Source organism: Oryctolagus cuniculus, chromosome 6 (genome assembly GCF_051225735.1).
Source record: "Oryctolagus cuniculus isolate XC-2025 breed Fujian yellow rabbit chromosome 6, ASM5122573v1, whole genome shotgun sequence".
NCBI lineage: Eukaryota > Metazoa > Chordata > Mammalia > Lagomorpha > Leporidae > Oryctolagus > Oryctolagus cuniculus.
The window spans coordinates 401,737-429,160 of NC_142872.1; the positions used below are offsets into that span (position 1 = coordinate 401,737).

General features: G+C 62.3%; 1 protein-coding gene across 18 annotated transcripts in view; it reads left to right on the forward strand.

Annotated features, from left to right (window-relative positions):
* The first annotated feature begins 414 nt into the window (after positions 1-414).
* The window catches only part of OBSCN (obscurin, cytoskeletal calmodulin and titin-interacting RhoGEF), a 115,058-nt gene continuing 88,048 nt past the window's right edge, over positions 415-27,424 (forward strand). For 17 of the 18 annotated variants that reach the window (XM_089334667.1, XM_089334668.1, XM_089334678.1 and 14 more), the window contains exons 1-16: positions 415-607; positions 2,395-3,400; positions 3,585-3,854; positions 5,156-5,416; positions 5,693-6,001; positions 6,397-6,663; positions 7,044-7,328; positions 7,614-7,889; positions 8,906-9,181; positions 10,905-11,180; positions 13,368-13,643; positions 17,376-17,651; positions 19,470-19,745; positions 20,409-20,684; positions 25,665-25,940; positions 26,604-26,879. In XM_089334667.1, the coding sequence (XP_089190793.1) occupies positions 2,416-3,400; positions 3,585-3,854; positions 5,156-5,416; positions 5,693-6,001; positions 6,397-6,663; positions 7,044-7,328; positions 7,614-7,889; positions 8,906-9,181; positions 10,905-11,180; positions 13,368-13,643; positions 17,376-17,651; positions 19,470-19,745; positions 20,409-20,684; positions 25,665-25,940; positions 26,604-26,879 (4,861 nt within the window). In that variant the 5' untranslated portion in view covers positions 415-607; positions 2,395-2,415. The remainder of the gene's footprint in view (positions 608-2,394; positions 3,401-3,584; positions 3,855-5,155; positions 5,417-5,692; positions 6,002-6,396; positions 6,664-7,043; positions 7,329-7,613; positions 7,890-8,905; positions 9,182-10,904; positions 11,181-13,367; positions 13,644-17,375; positions 17,652-19,469; positions 19,746-20,408; positions 20,685-25,664; positions 25,941-26,603; positions 26,880-27,424) is intronic. The other variant, XM_089334684.1, reaches the window with a different exon arrangement.

A 27,424-nucleotide genomic window follows, 5' to 3' on the forward strand; every position in this document is an offset into this window, starting at 1 on the left:
CACAGCAGACGGTCACCTCTGACTGCTGGGCAGAGGCTGCCTCCGTGGATGGGGCCTGCTCTGTGTCCTGTCCACACTTGTACCCCGGCTGTGGATGACCTCTCCTGAGAGCCTGTGCTGTTAGCCCTGACCACTGCTGACCCAGAGGACACTACTCCCTTGCGGTGGGCCCTCGCCACCCAGTGTTCCGCATTCCTTCCTGCTCTGCACTCCAGGGTGCTGTGCGGAACAGTGGGTGTCACAGCCCAGCAGGGCCCACTGGCATGCATTGCAGGCATCCCTGTCACTGGCTATGCCCCCAGCCATCTGCCCTTTGCCTCCTGCAGGGCCCAGGGTGAAGCTGAGTCCTGGGCAGTGACACTTGCGCTATTTTGGAGCTGGGCTGGGCTGGGCTGGTGGGGGCAGGGTGGGGGCGGGCCCATCCCTCTCCAGCTGACAGCGTCTGCCTGTCCTCTCGTCCCTGTCCAGTCTGAGGACCAGCAGGAGTGTGGGCTGCTGGGTGGCAACCGTGTCGGTCCCGGGGCCTCGGAGGGAAGTGAGACCCAGCAGCCCAAAGCCACTGCCTGTGCCCCCGGCCTGGGCACTGCCCAGATCCCTCCGTAGACAGGTGAGGAGGAGACGGCGGAGCAGGGTGGAGGGCTGTCTGGGGACCCCGGAGGGTGGCTTTGCTGAAGGTCACGGCTCTGGGAAACTGAGGGCTCCAGCCAGGCTGTGCCCCTACCCGGGATGGGCTGTGTGTTCTGATTTCCAGCCCTCCCATGGGGAAGAGGCAGCCCAGCCTGCCCAGGGTGTCACACACACCCACCACCCCCCGGCGCCCTCTGCTCCAAGAAGGGCTGAGGGTCCGGCTGGCCCTGCCCCCACACTCCTGAGCTAGATGCCCGCTGACAGCTGGGGCTATTTTGGGCCTGTTTGCTCAGCGGAGGGGACAGCCAGGGGGGCACTGACACCTGACTCCAGGAAAGAATTTCCCCTGGACTGGGGAGCTGGAGCCCAGGGGTCTAAGGTGAGGGGCAGCCCTGGGTGGCTGCCCTTGGAAGGCTGATCTGGAAGGGCATGGGGGCCTCAGGCTGGCCTCAGTTCCGTCTCGGGGGTGGGGGTGGGGGAGGGGCTGGGTCTCTGAGCTGCCCCTTGGAAAACAGACTGGCCAGGAGCCTAGAACGGAGGCAGCAGTCTATAGAAGTTAGGGTGCGGGGCTGCCCCAGGGCTGTGGGTGTGGCTGAGACCCTGTGGGGTTCTGCAGGAAGGTGTCGGGGGGAGGTGGGGCTTGCTGAGACCTTGGCCTGCAGCCCAGCACAGGGAGGAGACCCCCGTAGGTGCTCCTGTGCCCGAGTGGATTTTCTGGGATCCCCAAAGTGGCCTTGGGTGGCCCTTGCCTCACTCTCCCCTCTCTGGGAGTGAATGTGCTCCATGCACCCTTCTGTGGCCTCAAGCCTGCTGACCGTGAGGGACAGCAGCCCAGCAGGGCTCCCCATGCCCTGGCCCCGTGCAGTCTACTGTACGGACAGCGGCTGTGCCTGGGCCTGCTTGGATGCTGTGTCTGTAGTGGGGACAAGGACCCTGGGGCCTCCACAGCCTCTTGCTAGGCCTGGATCAGCCTGGGCCAGGGCCAACTTCCATATATGTGTGGGACCCAGAGCTCTCATTCCGTTCCTGTGCTGCTTTGTGGAGGGACCACCCGCACACAGCCACTCAGGTGTCCCTGGCTGGCCAGCACAGGCTGGGGCAGGGGGAAAGGGATACTCCATCCTGATTTAGGGAACACACAGAACAGCCAAATGACGCTGCGGAGTGCTGGGAAGACCTCCGAGCACAGGGGCCGTGGAGAGCTGAGGTCCAAGTGGCCTTGAAGGGGAGCTGGGGTTTTGGAGGTGCTGTGGAGGGGGCTCTCTGCCTCTGGGTGGCCCCCATCCCAGTGCCTGTGAGGGTGGCAGGGGACCGGGTGTTGATGGCATCATGAGTCAGCAGTCCCTCTGCCCAGCCCAGCCCCGGTCCCAGGAAGCCTGCTCAGGGGATTAAGGGGATTAGATGCCCGAATCACAGGACCGCTAGGTGGAGTGCCCGGAACATGCTGGCTCATCCAGGGGATGCTGCGGCCTGGCAAGTTTGCTGTGCCTGCTCCGTGAGCCAGCTGAGGTGTGGTAGGCCAGCCGCAGGCACACTGCCCCTCCCACCACCTCTGCACGTGGGGAGTGGCCTCTGCCCACCCACATTGTCCTGGGTGGGGAGGAGACTCCAGGCAGTGAGGGGACACAGCTGCTGGCTGGCAGAGCTGGTCAGAGGGGCCGATCTGTACTTGAGGGCCTTGTGACCAGATGGTGAGACTGGCTGGTGGACAGGGATGCGTGGTGTCCACCGAGTGTCCCCACTTTGACTCCAGTCCGCCCCTTGCAGGCCCCCGGCTCTGCCGCCCCCATGGAGCCCTCCTCACTCAGTGGCGCGCCCCGCTTCCTGACGCGGCCCAAGGCCTTCGTGGTGTCCGTGGGCAAGGACGCCACGCTGAGCTGCCAGATCGCGGGCAACCCCACGCCGCAGGTGAGCTGGGAGAAGGACCGGCAACCAGTGGAGCCCAGTGCGCGCTTCCGCCTGGCCCAGGACGGCGACCTGTACCGCCTCACCATCCTGGACCTGGCGCTCGGAGACAGCGGACAGTATGTGTGCCGCGCGCGCAATGCCATCGGGGAGGCCTTCGCGGCTGTTGGCCTGCAGGTGAACGCTGAGGCCGCGTGTGCTGAGCAGGCACCGCACTTCTTGCTGCGCCCCACGTCCATCCGCGTGCGGGAGGGCGCCGATGCCACGTTCCGTTGCCGTGTGCGTGGCTCTCCGCCGCCGGCCGTGAGTTGGTCCAAGGATGGGCGGCGTCTGGGCGCGCCTGATGCCCCGCGCGTGCGTGTGGAGGAGCGGGGCGATGCAAGCTCTCTGCATATCCAGGCTGCGCGCCCGCGTGATGGCGGCACCTACGAGGTGCGTGCTGAGAATCCCCTGGGCACCGCCAGCGCAGCCGCGGCCCTCATGGTGGATGCGGACGCCGACGTGGTCGGCCCGCCCGGGGCGTCCACCGCCGCGCTCCTGGCGCACCTGCAGCGGCGGCGTGAGGCTATGCGTGCGGATGACGCCCCTCCCTCGCCGCCTGGCGCAGGCACACGCACCTGCACGGTGACCGAGGGCAAGCACGCACGCCTCAGCTGCTTCGTGACGGGTGAGCCCAAGCCTGAGACGCTGTGGAAGAAGGACGGGCAGCCGGTGGCCGAGGGCCGGCGGCACGTGGTGTACGAGGACGCGCAGGAGAACTTCGTGCTCAAGATCCTGTTCTGCAGGCAGGAGGACCGCGGCCTGTACACCTGCACAGCGTCCAACCTCGTGGGCCAGACCTACAGCTCGGTGCTGCTGGTCGTGCGCGGTGAGCGCCTCACCGCGGGGTGCGGCGCGTGCGGGCGGGGTCCCTCGGAGCGCAGCGGTTGGATGCGGAGGGTGGGCGCCTCCTCCTGGGGGGGGGGGTGTGATGAGGTCCTGGTTCTCAGGGCGCAGGCGATGACCCTCAGCCCACGCCCCCACCCTCCTCACCTGTCCGTCCCGGCCTGCAGAGCCTGCCGTGCCCTTCCGGAAGCGGCTGCAGGACCTGGAGGTGCGCGAGAAGGAGTCAGCCACGTTCCTGTGCGAGGTGCCACAGCCGGCTACGGAGGCCGCGTGGTTCAAGGAGGAGACGCGGCTGTGGGCGAGTGCCAAATACGCCATTGAACAGGAGGGCACGGAGCGCCGGCTGACTGTGCACAACGCCTCGGCTGATGATGACGCTGTGTACATCTGCGAGACCGCTGAGGGCAGCCGCACGGTGGCTGAGCTCAACGTCCGAGGCAGGCGCCGCCAGGCCGGCTGGGCTGGGGGAGCGGAAGGGGCACTGGGAAATGGACGAGTGGTGGGTGGCATTGGGGCAGAGAGGGTGGACAGTGCAGACGGGAGTAGACGGGGCATTGGGGTGGATGGTGCAGAGAAACAGGAGTGGACAGGTCCAGGAAGAGTGGAGAAGGTGTGGACCAGGATGTGCACGGGTGCAGGCAGGAGTGGACAGGGTGTGGACAGGGTGTGCACGGGGTGCAGGCAGGAGTGGACAGGGTGTGCACAGGGTGCAGGCAGGAGTGGAGGGAGTATGAGCAGGGTGTGCATGGGGTGTAGGCAGGAGTGGAGGGGTGTGGACAGGGTGTGCACGGGGTGCAGGCAGGAGTGGAGGGGTGTGGACAGGGTGTGCACGGGTGCAGGCAGGAGTGGAAGGGTGTGGACAGGGTGTGCACGGGGTGCAGGCAGGAGTGGAGGGGTGTGGACAGGGTGTGCACGGGTGCAGACAGGAGTGGAGGGGTGTGGACAGGGTGTGCACGGGGTGCAGGCAGGAGTGGACAGGATGTGCACAGGGTGCAGGCAGGGGTGGAGGGAGTATGAGCAGGGTGTGCACGGGGTGTAGGCAGGAGTGGAAGGGGGTATGAGCAGGGTGTGCACGGAGTGCAGACGGGAGTGGAGGAGGTGTGCACAGGGTGCAGGCAGGAGTGGAGGGGGTGTGTACGGAGTGCAGACGGGAGTGGAGGGGTGTGGACAGGGTGCAGGCAGGAGTGGAGGGGGTGTGTACGGGGTGCAGGTGGGAGTGGAGGGGGTATGAGCAGGGTGTGCACGGGGTGTAGGTGGGAGTGAAGGGGTATGAGCAGGGTGTGCATGGGTGCAGGTGTGAGTGGAGGGGGTGTGTACGGGGTGCAGGCGGGAGTGGAGGGGGTGTGGATAGGGTGTGCACGGGGTGCAGGCAGGAGTGGAGGGGTGCGGATAGGGCATACACGGGGTGCAGGTGGGAGTGGAAGGGGTATGAGCAGGGTGTGCATGGGTGCAGGTGTGAGTGGAGCAGGTGTGCATGGGTGCAGGCGGGAGTGGAGGGGGTGTGGATAGGGTGTGCACGGGGTACAGGTGGGAGTGGAGGGGGTGCGGATAGGGCATACACGGGGTGCAGGTGGCAGTGGAGGGGGTATGAGCAGGGTGTGCATTGGGTGTAGGCGGGAGTGGAGGAGGTGTGCACGGGGTGCAGGTGGGAGTGGAGGGGGTGTGGACAGGGTGTGCATATGGGTGTAGAGGGGTTGTGCTGCATGACTCTGATTGGGCATGCCCCTCCCGACCACAGGCAACCTGACTCGAAAGCTGCCTCGGAAGACGGCAGTGCGTGTGGGGGACATGGCCATCTTTTGTGTGGAGCTGGCCATCCCTGAGGGCCCAGTTCGCTGGCTGCGGAACCAGGAGGAGGTGGTGGCTGGAGGCCGCGTGGCCATCACTGCTGAAGGCACGAGCCACACACTGACCATCTCCCAGTGCAACCTGGACGACGCAGGGGAGGTTGTCTTTGTGGCTGGCAGCTGCCGCACGTCCACACAGTTCTGTGTGTCGGGTAAGGGCCTGGGCGGCACCCAGCCTCGGACCCTGGGTGCCGGGGGTGGGGGCAGCAGCCACAGACCAGGGCCCCCAGCCTCAGACCCTGGGTGATGGGTGGGAGCATCAGCCACAGACCAGGGCTTCCAGCCCTTGTCCTCAACCCTTTCTGTGGCAACCAAACGGCCCTGGGTGCCTGGACTGCTGGGGCAGGGTTCCTGTGACTCCTCTGGCTGATTCTGGGCCCAAGGGCTGGGGTGGGGCTTCTCATGACCTTGGCCCATCTTCCACCCAGTGCCCAGGAGACCACCCCTGCATCCCCCTGTGGACCCTGTGGTGCTGGCGAAGACAGAGAGTTCCGTAACCCTCAGCTGGTCCCCACCGCCCCACGGGGACCGCCCCGTAACCATCGACGGCTACCTGGTGGAGAAGAGGAGGCTTGGGACCCATATCTGGAGCCGCTGCCACGAAGCAGAGTGGGTGGCCACGCCACAGCTGACCGTGGCTGGTGTGGCCGAGGAGGGGGACTTCCAGTTCCGGGTGTCGGCTGTCAACAGCTTTGGTCAGAGTCCCTACCTTGAGTTCCCAGGGACTGTGCATCTTGGTACGTGCGTCCCCCTGGAGACAGGGCACTGGGGGCCTGCTGGCTCTAAATCGTCCAACCCCGTGAACCAGCTCAGCTGGAGTGGCCTCTCGTAGCTGCCTGTGGGTGTGGGCTCCTGCTGCTGTCAGAGCCTTACCTGTGGGAGGAGAAGGGGCTGTGGGACAGGGCCGGAGTCCCCAGGACCTGCCTGTTTACCTGTGGGGTTTGTGGGACCCCGAGGGATTACAGGCTGGCTGTAAGTGCTTCCCAGGGTGCCACGAGCCAGCTTTGTGCTCGGGATCGCTGTGTGTGTATGCGGTGTCGCCTGGGGGATGAGGATGGAAGGGAGAGCCCCCCCCTGCACCCCAGGGCTGCCTCTGCACGCTCCCTGATGTCTGCTACCGCCTGCCCTGCAGTCCCCCAGCTGGCCGTGAGGACGCCCCTGAAGGCGGTGGAGGCAGTGGAGGGTGGCGAAGTCAGCTTCTCCGTGGAGCTCACTGTGGCCTCGGCAGGCCAGTGGTTCCTGGACGGGCAGGCCCTGAAGGCCAGCAGAACGTACAAGATCCTATGCAGTGGCACCAGGCACACGCTCACCATTCGCGAGGTGCCCGCCAGCCTGCACGGGGCCCAGCTCAAGTTTGTGGCAGACGGCATAGAGAGCAGCGTCCGTGTGGAGGTCCGAGGTAGGCCGGGGACCTGGCCTATGATCTGAGGAGGGGCTGGGAGGGGGTCCTGGGAGCATCGCGGCTGACCAGGGCTGGACTGAAGTCACACACGGGGGGTCACGGGCCGTGGCGAGGGCCACCGGGCGGCTCCCCCAGGCTGGCTGGTGCTGTGTGGCCACACTCTCATCTGCATATCTCTCTTCCTCTTCTCCCCCTTTCCCTTCTGCCTGTCCATCTCGTCCTGCCCTGCCTTTGTCCTCCCTGTCTCCTGTGCTTCTCTGGTGCACTGGGCCACATGGTCCCTCCCTTCTGCTTCTCCCTTCTCTGTGTCTGTCCACTCCACGGCTCTGTCTCACACCTGCCATCCACACACATTCTGTCTGTCTGTTCCTGGCCAGCAGCGGCCCCTGGACTGACTGCACACAAGCCTCCAGCAGCAGCTGCCCGGGAGGTGCTGGCCCGGCTGCATGAGGAGGCCCAGCTGCTGGCAGAGTTGTCTGACCAGGCCGCGGCCGTGACGTGGCTGAAGGACGGCCGTGAGCTGCCCTTGGGCCCCAAGTATGAGGCGCGGGCGTCGGCGGGGCGGCGCGTGCTGCTGGTGCGTGATGTGGTACGTGACGACGCCGGCCTCTATGAGTGCGTCAGCCCTGGGGCCCGCATCGCCTGCCAGCTGTCAGTGCAAGGTGAGGACCCCCGGGCCACAGCCTGGTCTTCAGCTCTGGGCCAGCACGGCGGGTGGGGTGGGGCAGTGGAGCAGGCGCTGCCCCACAGCAGGAAGGATTTCCTGTCCGTGGTCGCTGGTAGACAGGGGGTCCTTGTGCTCTGGACCCAGCAGACTGGGCTGGCCTCGTGCTGCTCAGGGCCTCATGGCCGCCGTCGTCCCTCCTGTGAGCCTGGGCACCATCAGCCCCTGGCCACTGTGGCCCAGCCAGTGGCTCCCTGACCGGCCTCCTACCCCGCCCCTGCAGGCCTCACATCCTTTCTGCACAAGGACACAGCTGGTGGCCGTGTGGACGCTGTGGCTGGGGGCCAAGCCCAGTTCGAGTGTGAGACCTCGGAAGCCCACGTCCCCGTGCGCTGGTTCAAGGATGGCTTGGAGCTGGGGTGCTCCAGCCAGCGGGTCTCCCAGGAAGACATGGGCACACGGCACCGGCTGGTGCTGGCCTCAGTCACCAGGCAGGATGAGGGCACCTACTCCTGCCGCGTGGGTGGGGATGCCGTGGACTTCCAGCTCCGTGTTTCTGGTGCGTGCATGTGGCTGAGTGCTGGTGGCTGGGCCTGTGTGGGGTGGGGAGCAGGTCTGGCTGCCTCCAGCTCAGCGAGCTTGGGCTCTGGGGCCGTTTCCCTCGGTGAGTGATGGGCGGGCAGGTGCAGCTCCTTGGTTTCCTGGGGAGAGCGCACGTGGACTTGATACCACCTGGGCTCTGGGGGAATTCTCTGTGTCCACTCTAGGCTTTGCCTGCTGTGTCCTGTGGCCGGGGCCAGCTCACAGTCCCGAATGGGCTCTTGCTTTTGCGTGTCTGCAGCCCTTTGTGTCCTCTTAAGATGGGGTAGATGGGGCTGGAGGATCCTGGGCACATCTGAAGAGCAGGCTGAGAATCCAACGGATACCCTGGTCATTCTGGAAGCTTCCAGGGCTCAGAGACTTTGGCTGGCAACCCACCCAATGGGGACGTCCCGAGGGCGTGGTTGCTGGACCTCCATGGGCTGTCTTGCAAGCTGTCCACACCTTAGCAGGGGCACTGCTAGTCTCTGTGCTGGGCCAGTGGGTGCCGGGAACATGCCAAGAGCTTTGCTGCCACCCTGCAGAGGCAGCACGGGGGCACATTTTGCCAGGCCACGTCCGAGGTCAGGGGTGGGGTACAGGGTGAGGTGGGAAGAACAGCACTGATACCCAGGCCTGTGAGAGAAAACGGGAATGCTTGTGAAGCTGAGCTGCCGCCTCATTTTGGTCATCATGGCGGACATATGTCCCTTTGGAAGTGGACCCCATGACAGGCAGGGTTTTGGGGACAAGAGAAAGCTCTCTGGAGTCGTCAGGGTTGCCAGGCCACTGACACTTTGATGGTTGCTGAGCCTTCCTGGCGAGTGTCGGGGATCCCTGGGAAGGGGCGACCATAGGCCAGAAAAGCCACACCTGAGAATCCCTGTGGATTGTTTTGGGATGTTTGGGATCCAGACTCTTAACCAGGAGCCAGGACTGGCAAAACTGACTAGGGTGGGGTTTCTGACCCCGTGTGTCCTCCCCGTCTGTCCCCAGAGCCCAAGGTGGTGTTTGCCAAGGGGCAGCCGGCGCTCAGCCAGGTCCAGGCCGAGGCGGGGGCCAGCGCCACGCTGAGCTGCGAGGTGGCCCAGGCCCAGACGCAGGTGACGTGGTACAAGGACGGGAAGAAGCTGAGCTCGAGCTCGAAGGTGCGCGTGGAGGCCGCGGGCTGCACACGGCGGCTGGTGGTGCAGCAGGCGGGCCAGGCGGACGCCGGGGAGTACAGCTGCGAGGCCGGGGGCCAGCGGGTCTCCTTCCGCCTGGACGTCGCAGGTGGGCATGGGAGATATGGCCAGTCGACCGTCTGTGGGTGCTGGGGCTGTAGGGCAGGGATGTGCAGTGACTGTGGGTGTGTCTAGCAGGGGCCAGGTCTGCCCATGTGTACTGACTGTCCCTGCTCCTCTGCACTCACGGTCATTCCCACGTCCAGCTGTCTTTCCTTGCTCTCTACCCAGTCCATCTTGACCCTAACCTGGGCATGGGAGGCCACACACAACGTGGCCATCCCTCACCGCACACTTTGCTGGGCGCTAGGCTCCATCCTGGGTGGCCCTTAAGTGGCCCCACTGGCACTGGGCTCTCTCCTGATTGGCCACCTGCTATACTCAGCTTTCTCCTGATTGGCCACCTTCTGTATTCAGCTCTCTCGTGATTGGCCACTTTCCGTACTCTGCTCTCCCCTGATTGGTCTTCACTGGCACTGGGCTTTCTCCAGGCTGGTCACACTGAGACTCAGCTCTCTACTGTTTGGCCTTGGCTGGCACTTAGTTCTCTCCTGATTGGCCAGCACTTGACACTCCGCTCCCTCCTTATTGGTCCACACTGGCTCTCCAAGACTGGCCACAGCCTGGCCTACTGAGTGGCCCATATTAGCCCGCAGCTCTCTCCTGATTGGCACACATTTCATTAGGTTCTGCCCTGATGGCTCTGCCTGGCACTGGGGTCTCTCCTGATTGGCTCACACTGATACTCTGCTGTCTCCTGAATGGCTGTACCTGGCAGTCAGCTCTCTCCTGATTGGGCCACGGTGGTGTCAGTTTTCGGGGCAGGGCTGCGCTATCTTGACTCTGCCCACTTCCCTGCTCTCTGTGGCCCCTGCATGGTGGGAGGCTGAGAGCAGACGGAGGCGTGGGAGCCCCGGGAGGACTGAGGCAGGGAAGGGTCCCGTCCCCAGAGCGCTGGACCTGGTTACTGTGGCCTTGTGGGCTGGGGCAGCATCTGTGGCAGCGAACCTCAAAGTTGACCTGGGGGCTTGGAGCTTGGAGCGTGGCTGCATCTCAGCTTCCGCATCCACCACTGCAGCCCACACAGCTGTGTTGAGCCTGGGGTGGGGCTCCGTGCCTCTCGGGCAGTGCTCCTTAGTCACGGGCAGTCCTGCTGTTGCAGGACAGTGAGGGAGATGTCTGTCATGTCTCACGTTGAAGCTTTTCCACGTGGACAGGACAGTGCGCAGAGCACTACGTACTGAAAGCAGGGAAGCTCCTGCCCCAGCCGTCAGGAGGGGACTCCAGAGGGGGAGTTGCTGGAGAAGCTTGCAAGTTCTGGCCCTTTTAGACACAAAGTGGCCGCTCTGATTGGCCTCTTTCTGAAAAGGGAGCACCGAGTTAGCCAATCGGGAGAGGAGCAGAATAGCAACCAATCAGGAGGCCAGAATAATAGCCAGTCAGAGGCAGGGCTAATGAGCAGCCAGGGAACTGATAAGTGTATGCTAATGAGGCATGCTCCACGAACCAGTCAGGAAGCAGGTATTGGAGTTGTTTGGCACACAAAGCAGATGGACGACGTTGTATTCCATTGAGCGTGTCTGCCCTGTCCCGAGGCTCCCCTTGCCGCAGGGTGTCTAGAGAGCCACATCCTGTGTGTTTTCCTTTCCTTTCCTGGGGCCCTAAGTGTCCTCATCACTGCCTTGGCCGTTGCTGGGGTTGGAGTAACCACCAGGCCCTAGAGATGTGCAGGCCAGGTGTGGGCTCTGACCATGTGCTGCTGCCTCTTTCAGAGCCCAAGGTGGTGTTTGCCAAGGGGCAGCCGGCGCTCAGCCAGGTCCAGGCCGAGGCGGGGGCCAGCGCCACGCTGAGCTGCGAGGTGGCCCAGGCCCAGACGCAGGTGACGTGGTACAAGGACGGGAAGAAGCTGAGCTCGAGCTCGAAGGTGCGCGTGGAGGCCGCGGGCTGCACACGGCGGCTGGTGGTGCAGCAGGCGGGCCAGGCGGACGCCGGGGAGTACAGCTGCGAGGCCGGGGGCCAGCGGGTCTCCTTCCGCCTGGACGTCGCAGGTGGGTCCTGGGTGGTGGGACCTGTGCCGGGCTGGGACAGGGTCTATGCTGTCACCTTGTGGTGCCCCTTGCCTGGTCCAGGAGGGATGTTCTGCCTCCACGCCAGTGCTTTGTCAAACATCCGTGCATTTCGTAGTCCAGATCACGTTGCTCCTTGCTTTCTGGCTCCTCATGCGTATCTGATGGCACCAGATTTCCTGTCTCTGCTTAAGCATTTGTGCAGTGCTGCTGTGTGGTCAGCGTAGGGCACTGTGGTTTATGCTGAGTGCCCCACTCCTTGGCCTTGTGTTTTGCCAGCCAGGGTAGGTTGTCCTGTCCCCTCCCCAGCCCTGGCGGCAGGAGGTCTCCATCTCTTGCACCTCCAGGCTTGGACACCCTCCTCTAGGGATGCAAGCAGAGGAGGGACCAGGAATTCCTCACTTCCTGGGGAGCTCTGAGTGATCTTTGGTCTGTTCCTGCAGAGCAGAGCAGGACCCAGCCCCACGGAGGGTCCCCCAGAGAGCAGGGAAGGACCCAGCCCCAAGAGGGTCCCCAAGCAGAGGGACCCAGCCCCACGGAGGGTCCCCAGCAGAGCAGAGCAGGACCCAGCCCCACGGAGGGTCCCCAGCAGAGCAGAGCAGGACCCAGCCCCACGGAGGGTCCCCTGGCTGTGCCTTGTGCTCTGGGCCTGCTTCCTCCTTGTCTTCTCTGCACCCTCCTGAACTCTCCCGCCGCCTGGCACGCAGTCCACTGCTGGCCCGAGGAGACCCCCCACGATCTGTTGCCCCCCCGGTTTGGAGGTGCTGGCTGATCCCGGGGCCTGTGGCCCTGGGTGGCCATCTCTGGGAGCCATCTGCTCAGTCACTTGAGTCAGTGCGCCCCCTGCTGTCGGTCACGAGATCCAGGAGGCTTCCTGGGTGTGCAGCTGGAAACAGATGTGGTCTCTGAGCTTGGGCTCAGAGTGCCCGGGCGCCCCAGGAGCTGCTGGTCCCTGAGCTCCGGGGGTGGGCGGGGCTCTGAGCTCTTCACTGTCCACACAGTCTCCTCACGCTGCCACCCAGGGCTGCAGCAGTTGCCAGGAGAGGCTCGGACTCGGGACCTGTTGTTTCCCTTGGTTAGTTTTGTTGGCTCTCACCTTTTGCTGGCTTCCCAGAAGGTGTGTGGCTCCCTCTTGGTGCCGGTGCCCAGAGGTGCCAGTGCTGTCACCGTTGGTATAAACAGTAAGCAACTGTTTTAGTAATGTGTTCATTGACTTATTTGGAAGACATGGAGAGAGAGCAGGAGAGGGAGAAAGAGGTGTTGCATCTGCTGGTTCACTCCCCAGATGCCTGCCACAGCTGGGGCGGGCCAGGTGAAGCCAGGAGCCAGGAGCTGCACGCAGGTCTCCCGTGTGGATGGGAGGCCGAGCAGCCGGTGCTCCGGCATGGGATGCTGGTGTTGGCAGCGGTGGCTCACTCCGCTGGGCCACAACCCGCCACTCAGCCTTTTTTTTTTTTTTGACAGGCAGAGTGGACAGTGAGAGACAGACAAAGAGAAAGGTCTTCCTTTTGCTGTTGGTTCACCCCCCAATGACTGCCGCGGCCGGCGCACCGCGCTGATCCGATGGCAGGAGCCAGGTACTTATCCTGGTCTCCCATGGGGTGCAGGGCCCAAGCACTTGGGCCATCCTCCACTGCACTCCCTGGCCACAGCAGAGAGCTGGCCTGGAAGAGGGGCACCCGGGACAAAATCCGGCGCCCCGACCGGGACTAGAACCTGGTGTGCCAGCACCGCAAGGCGGAGGATTAGCCTAGTGAGCTGCGGCGCCGGCCTCAGCCTGTTCTTAATGATGGAGTTTGTGATGCTCACTCTTTGGACTTGGACCATCCTCCACTGCTGTCTCAGGACATAGCAGAGTGGTGGATGGAAAGTGGAGCAGCTGGGACTCCCTATGGGATGTAGGCACTGCAGGCGGCAGCTTTACCCAATTCACCACTGCGCCGAACCTGGTAGTTTTATTGTAAAGAGAAGTACAGCACTTGGATCCTGAACACCACTGTGTGTTGCCGATGGCGTTCAGATTCTTCCCTGTCTGATCTTGGGCCCCGTGTGCATCCCTCTACCTGCTCAAACCTCAGACTGCATGGAGGTGGCTGATCCCAGGGCTGCCTGAGTACACTAAGAGTTTCTGAGACGTGGAGCCTGACCGTGAGCATCCTTTGTCCCCAGAGCCCAAGGTGGTGTTTGCCAAGGGGCAGCCGGCGCTCAGCCAGGTCCAGGCCGAGGCGGGGGCCAGCGCCACGCTGAGCTGTGAGGTGGCCCAGGCCCAGACGCAGGTGACGTGGTACAAGGACGGGAAGAAGCTGAGCTCGAGCTCGAAGGTGCGCGTGGAGGCCGCGGGCTGCACACGGCGGCTGGTGGTGCAGCAGGCGGGCCAGGCGGACGCCGGGGAGTACAGCTGCGAGGCCGGGGGCCAGCGGGTCTCCTTCCGCCTGGACGTCGCAGGTGGGTGATCAGGCAGATGCTTGCCAGTGTATCTGGGACAGGCCTGGAGGTACTGTTCGCTTGTCGGTCTGTGCCATTCTCGCTGTCCTGTGAGGGCTGTGTGGTTGTCTGCTGTTTGGTAATGCAGAGTCCAGAGATGAACCGTGAATTCGAGCCCCCAGGCAGCGATTCGGGCCGGGTCAATGGGCAGGTCCGTCCTGGCCTCCCCGTGTCTTCAGCTTCTGTTTGCCCTGCACTGCCCATGTCTCACGCCTTCTCTTCTGTGGGGTGCTGTCCTCCATGCGGGCACTCTAGGCTAGCCTTCCTCCCACAGTTCAGAAGCTCCAGGGCTTGTTAGGCTCTGGCCGTGGGAGTCCCTGAAGGTTCTCTCTGTGTCTTGTGCCAAGCTGTGCCAAGGCCAGCCTAGCTCTGAGGGTGGTTCTAGGGCACGGAAGTACAGGGGTGTGTGGCATTTCTCTCAAGGAGCATATGGACGCCGGGAGGCCACTGCTGGAGGCCTCAGGCAGTCTTCAATGGGATGTGGACTCCCAGTTTGAGGTGTGCTGAGCACATTTGTTCTCCATGTGCTGTGTACTCATGTTCACAAGGTGGCATCCAGCGCTACACTGTGTTTAGACGTGAAGAACACGGAAGGGCTGTGTGCTATCGCACGTGTAGTAGCTCAGGAGTTGGAGCATGGAGGGCTGTGTGCTCACTGCTAGGGAAGAGGGATCACACGTGTAGTAGCTCAGGAGCGTGGAGGGCTGTGTGTGCTCACTGCTAGGGAAGAGGATCACACGTGTAGTAGATCAGCTGGAGGAGCTGGAGGGCTGTGTGTGCTCACTGCTAGGGAAGAGGATCACACGTGTTTAGCTCAGGAGCGTGGAGGGCTGTGTGCTCACTGCTAGGGAAGAGGGATCACACGTGTAGTAGATCAGGAGGAGGAGGGCTGTGTGTGCTCACTGCTAGGGAAGAGGATCACACGTGCAGTAGATGAGCAGGAGGAGCATGGAGGGCTGTGTGTGCTCACTGCTAGGGAAGAGGATCACACGTGTTTAGCTCAGGAGTTGGAGCGTGGAAGGCTGTGTGCTCACTGCTAGGGAAGAGGGATCACACGTGCAGTAGCTCAGGAGCGTGGAGGGCTGTGTGTGCTCACTGCTAGGGAAGAGGATCACACGTGTAGTAGCTCTCAGCTCTGGAAGGCAGGAGTGCTTGCATGGAGTGGCTCAGTCCTCTGTCCTGGGTGTAATGTTGAAGTGGTGGGGGATGCTGTTGGGATCTGCTGGCTTCTTCTTTGCAGCATATCAGGTTGTTGCAGAACTCAGTTCCGTGTGCTGGGGGCCGTGCTCTGTGGTCTCCTTGCTGCCTGTCAGCTGGGGGAGGAGAATGCTGTCGGCTCTGTGCTTGTGAGGTGAGGTGGGGCAGTGTTGCAGGAACTCTGCAGTTGCAGCCGCTCAGGCCTGTGGGTCATCCCCAAGAAGTGGGTCAGATTCTTCTTTCCAGTGGATGTTTCTTTATCTTCTTTTTTTTTAAGATTTATTTTATGAGGGGCAGAGTTACAGAAGAGTGTTTGTGGGTGGGAAGGAAAGAAAATCTTTGACCTGCTCGTTCACTCCGCGGATGGCTGCATGGCCAGAGCTGGGTCAGGCTGAAGCCAGGAGCCCAGAGTTTCCTCCAGGTTCTCCCACCTGGGCAGGGGCTCAAGCACGTCTGCCGGTTCTGCTGCTTCCTCAGGCGCATTAGCAGGAGCTGACTAGAGCTGGAGCAGGCGCCTGTGTGGGATGCTGGCGCCTCAGGCAGGAGCGGCTGTGCCATGCACTGCACCTTACTGGGTCCTTTAGAAACGGCAGCGCCACGACCCAGCTGTTGGGCTTGTACGAGAACTTCTGTTCACGGTGTGGTTCTTATCTCAGCCACAGGCAGCTGGTGTGGGGTGGGCCAGGACTTCCTAGCTCTGATTCTTACCGGTTTCCAAAGGATAAAGTTTGCCTTAGGGGTCAAAGTCCATGCTAATGAGGTAGTCTATGTGAACAAATCAGGGAGTAGGTAGAGCCAGGGACCAGTCAGCAGGGGCCTAAGATGGAGCCCATGTTACATGGGGAGGTTAGGTGTGCTCAGACAGGTCCACGGTGGGTGGGGCTGGTGAACAGCAGAAGCCAATCAGCATGGCCACGTGAGATGCTTATAGCTGCAGGAGGCTGTGGATCCATCACAGTGTGGAAGTTCTGGGCCACTCGGCTGGGTGCCTGGGCCCTTTGGGAACCCCACAGGCTGTCATCTATATCAGTGACAGCCGTCCCCTGTGTCTCTGTCTGTGAGGTGGGGTGATGGTGACAGCCGTCCCCTGTGTCTCTGTCCTCTGTGAGGTGGGGTGATGGTGACAGCCGTCCCCTGTGTCTCTGTCCTCTGTGAGGTGGGGTGATGGTGACAGCCGTCCCCTGTGTCTCTATCTGTGAGGTGGGGTGATGGTGACAGCCGTCCCCTGTGTCTCTGTCCTCTGTGAGGTGGGGTGATGTTGACAGCCGTCCCCTGTGTCTCTGTCCTCTGTGAGGTGGGGTGATGGTGACAGCTGTCCCCTGTGTCTCTGTCTCTGTGAGGTGGGGTGATGTTGACAGCTGTCCCCTGTGTCTCTGTCCTCTGTGAGGTGGGGGTGATGGTGACAGCCGTCCCCTGTGTCTCTGTCCTCATCAGAAAGGTGGGGGTGATGGTGACAGCCGTCCCCTGTGTCTCTGTCCTCTGTGAGGTGGGGTGATGGTGACAGCCGTCCCCTGTGTCTCTGTCCTCTGTGAGGTGGGGTGATGGTGACAGCCATCCCCTGTGTCTCTGTCCTCTGTGAGGTGGGGTGATGGTGACAGCCGTCCCCTGTGTCTCTGTCCTCATCAGAAAGGTGGGGGTGATGGTGACAGCCATCCCCTGTGTCTCTGTCCTCTGTGAGGTGGGGTGATGGTGACAGCCGTCCCCTGTGTCTCTGTCCTCATCAGAAAGGTGGGGTGATGGTGACAGCCGTCCCCTGTGTCTCTGTCCTCATCAGAAAGGTGGGGTGATGGTGACAGCCGTCCCCTGTGTCTCTGTCCTCTGTGAGGTGGGGTGATGTTGACATCCGTCCCCTGTGTCTCTGTCCTCAGTGAGTGGGGTGATGGTGACAGCCGTCCCCTGTGTCTCTGTCCTCGTCTGTCAGATAGAGGTGATGTTGACAGCTGTTCCCGTGTGCCTGTTCTCTGTGAGCCATGGGAGCTGTAGTATCAGTGGGCCTCTCCCAGATCCTCCTTTTGAGTTGGGGTAATAATATTGCTCAGGCCTGTATCAGCAAATTGTCTCTTAGTTCTCTGTGATTAAATGAACAGCGTTTGTGTTTCCTGTGGTGAGTGAGTGGCAGCTGTTACTAGAACCATGGGAGCCCACATGCCGTGTCGGTGCCTGGGTTCAGTCCTAGCTGCAGCTGCTGATCTCAGCTTCCTGTGGTGCAGTCTCCGCTGGTGGCTCAAGTGCTCGGTGAGGACTCGAGGTCAGGGTCACACACGCGTTAGGGGCCTGAGGGCAATGGAGACCCACGGGGACTTTGTAAACCAGGAAAGTCAGATCCTCTGAACCACCCAACCCAAGCCTTATGCATCTTCTAAGTGTGAACGCTCTGTGTTGAGAAATCATGGACAGGCTGGCTTGGGGATAAGACACCAGTTTTGGGGGCAAGAAGGTGAACCCCCAATGAACTATCTCTGTCTGACCCCGTGTGTCCTCCCCATCTGTCCCCAGAGTCCAAGGTGGTGTTTGCCAAGGAGCAGCCGGCGCTCAGCCAGGTCCAGGCCGAGGCGGGGGCCAGCGCCACGCTGAGCTGTGAGGTGGCCCAGGCCCAGACGCAGGTGACGTGGTACAAGGACGGGAAGAAGCTGAGCTCGAGCTCGAAGGTGCGCGTGGAGGCCGCGGGCTGCACACGGCGGCTGGTGGTGCAGCAGGCGGGCCAGGCGGATGCCGGGGAGTACAGCTGCGAGGCCGGGGGCCAGCGGGTCTCCTTCCGCCTGGACGTCCCAGGTGGGTATGGGGTGGTGGGACCTTAGGGGAGTGGCTGTTGGGTGTGAAACAACACACTTGGGCAGCAGGAGGTGCTGTGAGGCCTCGGTGTCCTCCCTTTCTGGGAGCCTCATATCCTGTGACCCCAGCTCTGCCCACGGGCTCCCAGGCCGGTGCTGTCACATCTGGAGACCAGAGCAGGCCCATGCACTGAGCCGACCTTCCAGTGGCTGACGTGGGGTGGTGATACAGTGGGTGACACTGGCAGATGTGTGTGGGTGATATGGCCTGATGACTGTCAGTGGGTGCTGGGATGTGCAGTGACTGTGGGTCTGTCTAGCAGGGGCCAGGTCTGCCCATGTGTACTGACTGTCCCTGTGTCTCTGCAGCCATGGTCATTCCCACGTCCAGCTGTCCTTTCTTCCTTTCCACCCAATCCATCTTTTGTCCCTAACCTGGGCACGGGAGGCCACACACAGCATGGCCACCCCTCACTTCACACCTTGCCTGGCACTGGGCTCTCTCCTGAGTGGCCCCTCTGGCACTGGACTCTCCGAATTGGCCAGCACTGATGTTCTGCCCTCTTTCGATTGGCTCATACCTGGCACTTAGTTCTCTCCTGATTGGCCAGCACTTGACACTCTGCTCCCTCCTTATTGGTCCACACTGGCTCTCCAAGACTGGCCACAGCCTGGCCTACTGAGTGGCCCATATTAGCCCGCAGCTCTCTCCTGATTGGCACACATTTCATTAGGTTCTGTCCTGATGGCTCTGCCTGGCACTGGGGTCTCTCCTGATTGGCTCACACTGATACTCTGCTGTCTCCTGAATGGCTGTACCTGGCAGTCAGCTCTCTCCTGATTGGGCCACGGTGGTGTCAGTTCTCGGGGCAGGGCTGCGCTATCTTGACTCTGCCCACTTCCCTGCTCTCTGTGGCCCCTGCATGGTGGGAGGCTGAGGGCAGACGAGTCATGGGAGCCCCGGGAGGACTGAGGCAGGGAAGGGTCCCGTCCCCAGAGCGCTGGACCTGGTTGCTGTGGCCTTGTGGGCTGGGGCAGCATCTGTGGCAGCGAACCTCAAAGTTGACCTGGGGGCTTGGAGCTTGGAGCGTGGCTGCATCTCAGCTTCCGCATCCACCACTGCAGCCCACACAGCTGTGTTGAGCCTGGGGTGGGGCTCCGTGCCTCTCGGGCAGTGCTCCTTAGTCACGGGCAGTCCTGCTGTTGCAGGACAGTGAGGGAGATGTCTGTCATGTCTCACGTTGAAGCTTTTCCACGTGGACAGGACAGTGCGCAGAGCACTACGTACTGAAAGCAGGGAAGCTCCTGCCCCAGCCGTCAGGAGGGGACTCCAGAGGGGGAGTTGCTGGAGAAGCTTGCAAGTTCTGGCCCTTTTAGACACAAAGTGGCCGCTCTGATTGGCCTCTTTCTGAAAAGGGAGCACCGAGTTAGCCAATCGGGAGAGGGGCAGAATAGCAACCAATCAGGAGGCCAGAATAATAGCCAGTCAGAGGCAGGGCTAATGAGCAGCCAGGGAACTGATAAGTGTCTGCTAATGAGGCATGCTCCACGAACCAGTCAGGAAGCAGGTATTGGAGTTGTTTGGCACACAAAGCAGATGGACGACGTTGTATTCCATTGAGTGTGTCTGCCCTGTCCCGAGGCTCCCCTTGCCGCAGGGTGTCTAGAGAGCCACATCCTGTGTGTTTTCCTTTCCTTTCCTGGGGCCCTAAGTGTCCCCATCACTGCCTTGGCCGTTGCTGGGGTTGGAGTAACCACCAGGCCCTAGAGATGTGCAGGCCAGGTGTGGGCTCTGACCATGTGCTGCTGCCTCTTTCAGAGCCCAAGGTGGTGTTTGCCAAGGGGCAGCCGGCGCTCAGCCAGGTCCAGGCCGAGGCGGGGGCCAGCGCCACGCTGAGCTGCGAGGTGGCCCAGGCCCAGACGCAGGTGACGTGGTACAAGGACGGGAAGAAGCTGAGCTCGAGCTCGAAGGTGCGCGTGGAGGCCGCGGGCTGCACACGGCAGCTGGTGGTGCAGCAGGCGGGCCAGGCGGACGCCGGGGAGTACAGCTGCGAGGCCGGGGGCCAGCGGGTCTCCTTCCGCCTGGATGTTGCAGGTGGGTTCTTGGGGACAGCAGCTGTCTTGTGGGGTAAAGATGGACGAAGCAGCCTGTGTGGACCCTGTGCCCTCCTGAGACTGTGCCTCAAGCTCTCATCCCCACCTGTGGGGTCGGGGTCGTGGTGCAGCGGGGAAGGACCAGGAGGGCTGACTGGGAAGGGAAGGGCTTCCCCGTGGAGACTTCTGTCACATGCTGCAGCAGTTGGACCTCCCTGTGGTCCTGGTGCTGGCCTGTGTCTAGCAGGGCCTTGGCTGGGAGGAAGCCCACATAGCTGTGGGAGGTGTGCACCCTCGTGCCTGGAGTCTGGGTGCTCCTGCACTCACACCCCAGCAAGACACAAGGGTGCTTGCATTGCACCGTCCCGAGTGAGAGTCTGGCATTTCCAGTGAGGGTGGCTGCACCTGCTCCCAACCTCAGCCCTCCCTGGCGCAGGTGCACAAGGACACCGTCTGCCCCAGCCTGGAGCAGCCATGTTCAGCGGTGGGGTGTCCACAGGTGTGGTGCTTGTGCTCAGAGCCCCAGGGCTGCTGCAGGCCACATGGCGCAGGCAGGGCCTGGGAGGGCCTGAGCCCCAGCCTTTCTCTGGGCCCCATTTGTGTAGGGCTGCCTTCCTGACCTGCACGGTGTCTGACCCCGTGTGTCCTCCCCGTCTGTCCCCAGAGCCCAAAGTGGTGTTTGCCAAGGGGCAGCCGGCGCTCAGCCAGGTCCAGGCCGAGGCGGGGGCCAGCGCCACGCTGAGCTGCGAGGTGGCCCAGGCCCAGACGCAGGTGACGTGGTACAAGGACGGGAAGAAGCTGAGCTCGAGCTCGAAGGTGCGCGTGGAGGCCGCGGGCTGCACACGGCGGCTGGTGGTGCAGCAGGCGGGCCAGGCGGACGCCGGGGAGTACAGCTGCGAGGCCGGGGGCCAGCGGGTCTCCTTCCGCCTGGACATCCCAGGTGCGTTCTTGTGCTCTACCCTGGTTCCCTAGCATCACTACTGGGAGGTTGCTGGGGAAGTTGTCCAGCTCTGTCCCCTGTGAGGAGGTGTCTCACGTAGATGCAGGTTTCTCTGCCTCCGAGTTGCTTGGTGGCTGCTCAGCTGGTTCAGGGGAGAACCACATAGCAGAGGTGTGAGATAAAAGGGCCGTGATTTGGGCTTCAACAGCCATGGCGTGGCCCAGGTCAGGCTCGGGCTTGGCTAACCACTGGCTCCCTGCAGAACTCGTTCCTGGAGACCACAGTGCTGCTGGGGCAGGACCCATTGTCCTGCAAGTCAAGCAGCTCCCACATTGCCGCCAGAACCAGGCCTCTGCCATGTGAACCCTGGGACAAACCATTTCCAGCCCACTGTGGCGAGTTGGGGTGTGTGCAGCTTCCACGTAACAGCTTGTTTAAAAGTATTTTTTTTTTTTTTCATTTTCTTTGGAAGACAGAACTTCCATCTGACGGGTCATTCCTCAGATGCCTTCAATAGCTGGGGTTGGGGCAGACTGAAGCTGTGAGCCCAGAACCCAGTGCAAGTCTCCCCGTGGGTGGTGGAGACCCAAGTACTTGAGCCGTTAGCTGCTGCCTCCCAGGGTGCACGTTAGCCATTGGCTGAGATGTGAAGCTGGTGGCATATGTGGGGTGCAGTCTCCCCGTCCATGTCTTAACTCTGGGCCACACACCCACGTCCCCGCCCTCCTGCCGTTTACTTGTTAGTTATCTGGCCACCGTTTCTGGCTTTTCTGTCTTTGGTAATGGCGCCTGTCGGCTGTTGGTTTCCTTGGAGGAGCCGAGTGTCGTTCCTGCATTTCCCAGTCTGGTGGCGTTGCAGAGCCCTCGCCCCGCAGGCCGTGTCTCTCGCTGCTGTCTGTGCCTCTGCCCCTCACCCTGCTTCCCGTAGCTGCATCTGGGCGCTTCCCTTCCACTGCCTCTGGTCCTTTCCTGCTCTCTCACCCCAGCCCCTGCCGTCCGTCTCACAGGAGATGCCTGCCACTCACCATACTTTCAAGTTTTGTCATTTCTGTCTTGATTCACTTTTTTGAGATTTATTTATTTATTTGAGAGGCAGAGACAGAGAAAGAGAGGCAGAGACAGAGAAAGAGGTCTTCCATCTGCTAGTTCACTTCCCAAATGGCTGCAATGGCCGGAGTTGCACTGATCTGAAGCCAGGAGCCAGGAGCTTCTTCCAGGTCTCCCACGCAGGTGCAGGGGCCCAAGGACTTGGGCCATCTTCTGCTGCTTTCCCAGATCATAGCAGAGAGCTGGGTCAGAACTGGAGCAGCCAGGACTCGAACCAGTGCCCATATGGGATGCCAGGGCTGCAGGTGAAAGATTAACCTACTGCACCACAGTGACCCTCCCTCTCCCTCTCCCTCTCCCTCTCCCTCTCCCTCTCCCTCTCCCTCTCCCTCTCCCTCTCCCTCTCCCTCTCCCTCTCCCTCTCCCTCTCCCTCTCCCCCCACCCATCTTTCTTATTTACTGAAAGGCAGAGTTGTAGAGAGGCACAGAGAGAAAGGTCTTCCATTCACTGGTTCACTCCCCAAATGGCCGCAACGGCCGGAGCTGGGCCAGTCTGGAGCCAGGAGTCTCTTCTGGGTCTCCCATGTGGGTGTAGGGCCCAAGTACTTGGGTCATCTTCTGCTTTCCCAGGCTATAGCAGGGAGCTGGATCAGAACCGGAGCAGCCAGGACTCACGCTAGCACTCATATGGGCTGCCGGGGCTGCGGGAAGAGGCTTCACCTGCTACGCCACCGCACCGACCCCTTGATTCATTTTTATAGGTTCCCAAGGCCACAGTCATTCTAAGAATGGACTCACTTTCTTCCTTTTACGTCCTGGGGTGTTCATTCTGGCTGTGCCCTGGTGTGATGCCATGAGAAGTGGGTCCTGACCTGGCCTTGTTTTTGTTTTCTAATTTCGCAGCCGTCTGTGGAACGTCAGCAGCTTTGCGTGGCAGCAGGCCCTGCATGGGGAAAGCTGTTGACAGGGCTGGTGAGAGCGTCACAGAGGGGCACTCTGTGCCCTGCTGGGTGGGCGCAGTCTGGTCAGGGGCCTCGTCTGCTCAGGTGCCCGCAGAGACTGGAGTGTGAGTCGATGCCCCCACCTGACCCCCCACTGGCATCCTGCACTGAGCTGTCAGCCCTGGAGGTTCCCAGGCTTCAGGGTGGCGGAGCTGTAGGTGGGGCCGTGGAGGGTGGTGCCCGGTGGGCCACCCTCTGGTGTGGATGGCTGCTGCTTCCTGGTGGGTGTGTGTGAGTGTGTGTGTGTGAGTATGTGATGTCTCGGGGGTCTGGGGGAACTCTGTGACCGACTGCCCGAGGTGAGAGTGAGTGACGCCGTGTCACTGCATTTCTTGGGGCTCAGGTTCCAGTGTGTTTATTGGAGCATTTTACAGACAGCAAGATTTTCAGCGATGCCTGTCAGTCACCCCCTAAGTCTAATCTGATCAATCTTTTAATTTAAAAAACAACTTTGGCAAATTCTGAAATAGAAGATGAGGGCATCTCAGGGAAGCAGAAGTCAGGAGAGACACAGGAGCCAGAGCCGTCAACGGGGCTGGGCTGAGCTGGGTGAGCCGTGTGCCATGTAGGCAGGGTGGTGTCTTGGAGCCCCTGGCAGCCCTGGCTCCTGCAGGGTCGCTCGTCCCAGGGCAGGGACCACCTGGTTGAGAGGACAACTGTGGTGTCACGCCCCAGGGAACTGGCTGCAGCACTCTGCTCAGCAAAGGAGGCCTCGGACAGTGCGCCGGTCAGTCCCCTGGCACCAGACGGGGCGGGAAAGGTGTCGCCAGGCGGTTTCTCCTGGTGGGCACTGCACACTAAGACCCACAGTCTGAGCTCCAGTCTCCCCCTGATGGTGGAGGCCGGAACCGTGGCCGCTTGCTCAGGACCAGCCATGGGGGCTGGGTGCTGCTCTGGGAATGGGCGCAGCCTCCTCAGGGGCACTGGCCTGCGTAGGTGAACGGGCACTTTTCCAGCAGACCCCACCTTCGTCTGTTTGCTGATGGCGATGACCACAAATCGAGAGAGTGACCAGGAAGGGAGAGCATTGTGGCCCAAGGTTGTGCTCTTGGGGACAATCTCGTCCCATAGTGACGGTCTGAGCGTGCACGCGTGTGTGTGAGTGGGCTGCGTGTGCATGTGTGTGCGTGTGTGTGATGCTGCGCGTGCATGCCTTTGTGTGCCATCATCACCCTCCTTATATAAAACCACCTGGTGTGTGATGCGGAGCCTCACCCTGACCTCAGAGACCATGATCACGCCAGAGACAAATTTCTACCATGGGGCCTGGATGTGAGTACAGGGTAGGGGCAGACGTGGGGCCTGGATGTGAGTGCAGGGTAGGGGCAGACGTGGGGCCTGGACGTGAGTGCCGGGTGTTGGGGGGCAGACGTGGGGCCTGGATGTGAGTGCAGAGTAGGGGCAGACGTGGGGCCTGGACGTGAGTGCAGGGTATTAGGGAGACGTGGGGCCTGGACGTGAGTGCAGGGTGTTAGGGAGACGTGGGGCCTGGACGTGAGTGCAGGATGTTGGGGAGACGTGGGGCCTGGATGTGAGTGCAGGGTGTTGGGGGGCAGACTTGGGGCCTGGACGTGAGTGCAGGGTGTTGGGGGGCAGACTTGGGGCCTGGACGTGAGTGCAGGGTGTTGGGGGACAGACTTGGGGCCTGGACGTGAGTGCAGGGTGTTGGGGGGCAGACTTGGGGCCTGGACGTGAGTGCAGGGTGTTGGGGGACAGACTTGGGGCCTGGACGTGAGTGCAGGGTGTTGGGGGACAGACTTGGGGCCTGGACGTGAGTGCAGGGTGTTGGGGGGCAGACGTGGGGCCTGGATGTGAGTGCAGGGTGTTGGGGAGACGTGAGGCCTGGATGTGAGTGCAGGGTGTTGGGGAGACGTGGGGCCTGGATGTGAGTGCAGGGTGTTGGGGGGCAGACGTGGGGCCTGGATGTGAGTGCAGGGTGTTGGGGAGACGTGAGGCCTGGATGTGAGTGCAGGGTGTTGGGGAGACGTGGGGCCTGGACGTGAGTGCAGGGTGTTGGGGGGCAGACTTGGGGCCTGGACGTGAGTGCAGGGTGTTGGGGGGCAGACTTGGGGCCTGGACGTGAGTGCAGGGTGTTGGGGGACAGACTTGGGGCCTGGACGTGAGTGCAGGGTGTTGGGGGACAGACTTGGGGCCTGGACGTGAGTGCAGGGTGTTGGGGGGCAGACGTGGGGCCTGGATGTGAGTGCAGGGTGTTGGGGAGACGTGAGGCCTGGATGTGAGTGCAGGGTGTTGGGGAGACGTGGGGCCTGGATGTGAGTGCAGGGTGTTGGGGAGACGTGGAGTTTGGATGTGAGTGCAGAGTGTTGGGGGGCAGACGTGGGGCCTGGATGTGAGTGCAGGGTAGGGGCAGACGTGGGGCCTGGATGTGAGTGCAGGGTAGGGGCAGACGTGGGGCCTGGACGTGAGTGCAGGGTAGGGGCAGACGTGGGGCCTGGATGTGAGTGCAGGGTGTTGGGGGGCAGACGTGGAGTTTGGATGTGAGTGCAGAGTGTTGGGCAGACGTGGGGCCTGGATGTGAGTGCAGGGTGTTGGGCAGACGTGGGGCCTGGATGTGAGTGCAGGGTCTCCCAGGGAAGCCACACCCTTTGCCCTGCTGCGTCACACTGCACCTCCCAGAGGCTCTGACTGCCAAGACAAGCGACCTGCAGGTCAGATGCCAGCAGTGACAGCTGGTTTCTTTCAGCCTTCATTTGCTCTTGTCCCATGACATCCCTGCATCATGCCCCTGGGTCTCCAAGACAGGACACACGTGTGTAAACATGAAAAGACATGCGTGTGTGAGCCTGAAATGTCCTCCCACAAGACCCTTGGTGTCCCTGGCCTCAGGGAGAAAATGCCCAAGCTTGGTCCCTGTGAAATTTCAGTGCCTGCGCAACGTCTGACCCCGTGTGTCCTCCCCGTCTGTCCCCAGAGTCCAAGGTGGTGTTTGCCAAGGGGCAGCCGGCGCTCAGCCAGGTCCAGGCCGAGGCGGGGGCCAGCGCCACGCTGAGCTGCGAGGTGGCCCAGGCCCAGACGCAGGTGACGTGGTACAAGGACGGGAAGAAGCTGAGCTCGAGCTCGAAGGTGCGCGTGGAGGCCGCGGGCTGCACACGGCGGCTGGTGGTGCAGCAGGCGGGCCAGGCGGACGCCGGGGAGTACAGCTGCGAGGCCGGGGGCCAGCGGGTCTCCTTCCGCCTGGATGTTGCAGGTGGGTTCTTGGGGACAGCAGCTGTCTTGTGGGGTAAAGATGGACGAAGCAGCCTGTGTGGACCCTGTGCCCTCCTGAGACTGTGCCTCAAGCTCTCATCCCCACCTGTGGGGTCGGGGTCGTGGTGCAGTGGGGAAGGACCAGGAGGGCTGACTGGGAAGGGAAGGGCTTCCCCGTGGAGACTTCTGTCACATGCTGCAGCAGTTGGACCTCCCTGTGGTCCTGGTGCTGGCCTGTGTCTAGCAGGGCCTTGGCTGGGAGGAAGCCCACATAGCTGTGGGAGGTGTGCACCCTCGTGCCTGGAGTCTGGGTGCTCCTGCACTCACACCCCAGCAAGACACAAGGGTGCTTGCATTGCACCGTCCCGAGTGAGAGTCTGGCATTTCCAGTGAGGGTGGCTGCACCTGCTCCCGACCTCAGCCCTCCCTGGCGCAGGTGCACAAGGACACCGTCTGCCCCATCCTGGAGCAGCCATGTTCAGCGGTGGGGTGTCCACAGGTGTGGTGCTCACGCTCAGAGCCCCAGGGCTGCTGCAGGCCACACGGCGCAGGCAGGGCCTGGGAGGGCCTGAGCCCCAGCCTCACTCCGGGCCCCATTTGTGTAGGGCTGCCTTCCTGACCTGCACGGTGTCTGACCCCGTGTGTCCTCCCCGTCTGTCCCCAGAGCCCAAGGTGGTGTTTGCCAAGGGGCAGCCGGCGCTCAGCCAGGTCCAGGCCGAGGCGGGGGCCAGCGCCACGCTGAGCTGCGAGGTGGCCCAGGCCCAGACGCAGGTGACGTGGTACAAGGACGGGAAGAAGCTGAGCTCGAGCTCGAAGGTGCGCGTGGAGGCCGCGGGCTGCACACGGCGGCTGGTGGTGCAGCAGGCGGGCCAGGCGGACGCCGGGGAGTACAGCTGCGAGGCTGGGGGCCAGCGGGTCTCCTTCCGCCTGGACGTCGCAGGTGGGTGCTAAGCTGCTAAGCTGGGTGGCATGGTGGTGGGACCGGCCAGAGCTTTGTCACTTGCTGTCGCTCTTAAGTTTCCCATCCTTGCTTCTCCAGTGTCTTGCCTGTGGTTGGGCACAGGAAGCTGGAAGGGAAATGTGTGAAGTTGGGTAGAGGGGCTGAGTGTGTGACCCTGCATACGTCCCACGGGTACCCGACAGCCGCACGTCCCGGGTCTCCTGGTCCCGAGAGCCTGCCTGCTCTCCCGTGGCGTTGGCCGCTCTGGCTGGGCCTTCTCCTCTGGCTTTGGGCTGACCAGGTGTCTCACCCTGGCACACGTGCGCACCTCCAGTTCCTGAGGCGGCGTCAGAAAGTTTGTGGAAGCATGGATGAGAAAGAAGCAGATTGCCCAGGAACCGCTAGCAGCGCCCCAGTGGGTTCTGCTGCCAGCTTCCCCCAGCAGACACCGGTCAGTGTGAGGCCGGCGTCCTGGCGCTGTCTTGTCAGTGTGAGCCCAGCGTTCAGGCGCCATGTGGTCAGTGTGAGGCTGGCGCCCAGGCGCC